The sequence below is a fragment of the Pygoscelis adeliae genome, unplaced genomic scaffold, assembly GCF_000699105.1.
Source record: "Pygoscelis adeliae isolate BGI_AS28 unplaced genomic scaffold, ASM69910v1 Scaffold948, whole genome shotgun sequence".
Lineage (NCBI taxonomy): Eukaryota > Metazoa > Chordata > Aves > Sphenisciformes > Spheniscidae > Pygoscelis > Pygoscelis adeliae.
In genome coordinates this window covers 721-2,279 of record NW_008825335.1, presented here as the reverse complement: position 1 = coordinate 2,279, position 1,559 = coordinate 721, and the positions used below count along the sequence as shown (strand labels likewise).

Genomic DNA, 1,559 nt, shown 5'->3' with positions numbered 1-1,559 from the left:
GGGCGCCGCAGCCCCCCGTCTTCCGTGTCTTCCCCGGCACCTCGGCCGAGGACTTCAGCCTCATTGTCATCGAGCGGGGGGCGCAGCCGCGGCCCCCCATCCCCCTCCCCGTCAAGGTGGGTGTCCCTCTGCCCGTCCCCGCCTCCCTCCCTCCCTGTCTGTCTCACCCCTCTCTCCCCCCTGGCAGGAGGAGCAGCAGGAGGCGGCCATCAGGGACACCCAGGACACCAAGCCGGTGGGGCTGCTTCCCGAGCACCCCGGGGTGCTGGGACACCCCGGATCCTCGTTGGGGCTGGGATCTGCCCCCCCGGGAGCCCCCTCCGGTCCCGGGGTCTCCTGTTGCCGCGTCTGCTGTCAGGCCGGTGCCGTGGTGATGTGTGACCGTTGCGAGCGCTGCTACCACCTCGACTGTCACCTCCCCGCCCTCCAGGAGGTCCCCAGGTATGCCTGGGATCCGCTGGGGAGCCTGGGATCAGCTGCCCCTGGTCACCTCCCCGGGCTCCACTGGTTTCCCGTCCCTGAGGGTCGCTGCTCCGTCATCCCCGTGGGGCTCCTCTGGCACTGCTAGATCCCCCAGGATCTACTGCTCTCCCCTGCGATCCGCCTTGCTGGGGGTTACTGCCCCGTGGCATTGTGGAGGATCTCGGGGATCTGCTGCTCCCTGGATCTTCAGGGATCACCCGGAGCCACCAGATCTTTGGGGTCTGATGATGTCTCACAGGAACTGCTCATCTCCCATAGGATCTACTGCTTCCTTGTCCCAGGCTGGGGCTGGAATTGCTTCCACCCCTCCTGATTCCTTGGGGGGGTATCCTCTGGTGTCACTAGATTCCTTGAGTGATCACTCTGGGATCTATCTGCTGTCCCGCCCTGATCCAGTTCTTCCCCAACCCAGAGGTCCTTGGCCACTGCTGGAGCTTTGGGAGCCACTTGACCGCAGTCCACGTCTCTGCCTTGGGTTCTTTTGGTGTCTTTGGGGATCCACTGATCCTTCCTCTGAGGGAGTTGCTGTCACCCAGGTTTTCCAGTCCTTGGTTGCTACTGGATCCTCAGGATTTGCTGGGGTTTTTTTCCTGGGATCTTCAAACCCCATGGACCAGGCCAGCTCTCAGATCCACGCAGGGACCGCCCTATGATCCCTGGAGATCCCCTCTCAATCCTTGTGGAGGTCCAGCTGTTGACCACAGAGCCCTGGGGATCTGCTCTCTGCCATCCATGGAGGGATACACTTCTCAAGCCCAGATCCTCTGGGATCTCCTGGCCCTCATCTGCATTGGGATCTACCTGTTGATCCCAAATCCTGGGGGAACCTGTGGTGTCCGAGCTCCATGGTGCTCTACTCCTCCATTGCTGACCCTCCTGGATCCCTTGTAGGTCCTCAGTCCACCTGGGGACCTACACAGCAACCCCGATGCCCTGGGGATCTACTGCCCTGATCCATGGGAAGAGTCGCGCATCGATCTTGGATCAGTCGGGACCTCTTTGATCGCTGGGGAGCTGGTATCCCCCCTCCATCGCAGACCCCCCCCCCAATCCTTTGCTGCCTGGCCCCGATCTGT

At 62.7% G+C, this 1,559-nt stretch overlaps 1 protein-coding gene across 1 annotated transcript in view; it reads left to right on the top strand.

Annotated features, from left to right (window-relative positions):
- The window catches only part of TRIM28 (tripartite motif containing 28), a gene marked incomplete at its 3' end in the record, with an annotated part of 14,167 nt that extends 12,667 nt beyond the window's left edge, over nucleotides 1-1,500 (top strand). Inside the window, exons 9-11 of the mRNA XM_009330331.1 lie at nucleotides 2-122; nucleotides 188-544; nucleotides 1,375-1,500. Of these exons, the coding sequence (XP_009328606.1) occupies nucleotides 2-122; nucleotides 188-544; nucleotides 1,375-1,500 (604 nt within the window). The remainder of the gene's footprint in view (nucleotide 1; nucleotides 123-187; nucleotides 545-1,374) is intronic.
- Between the last annotated feature and the right edge of the window lie 59 nt (nucleotides 1,501-1,559).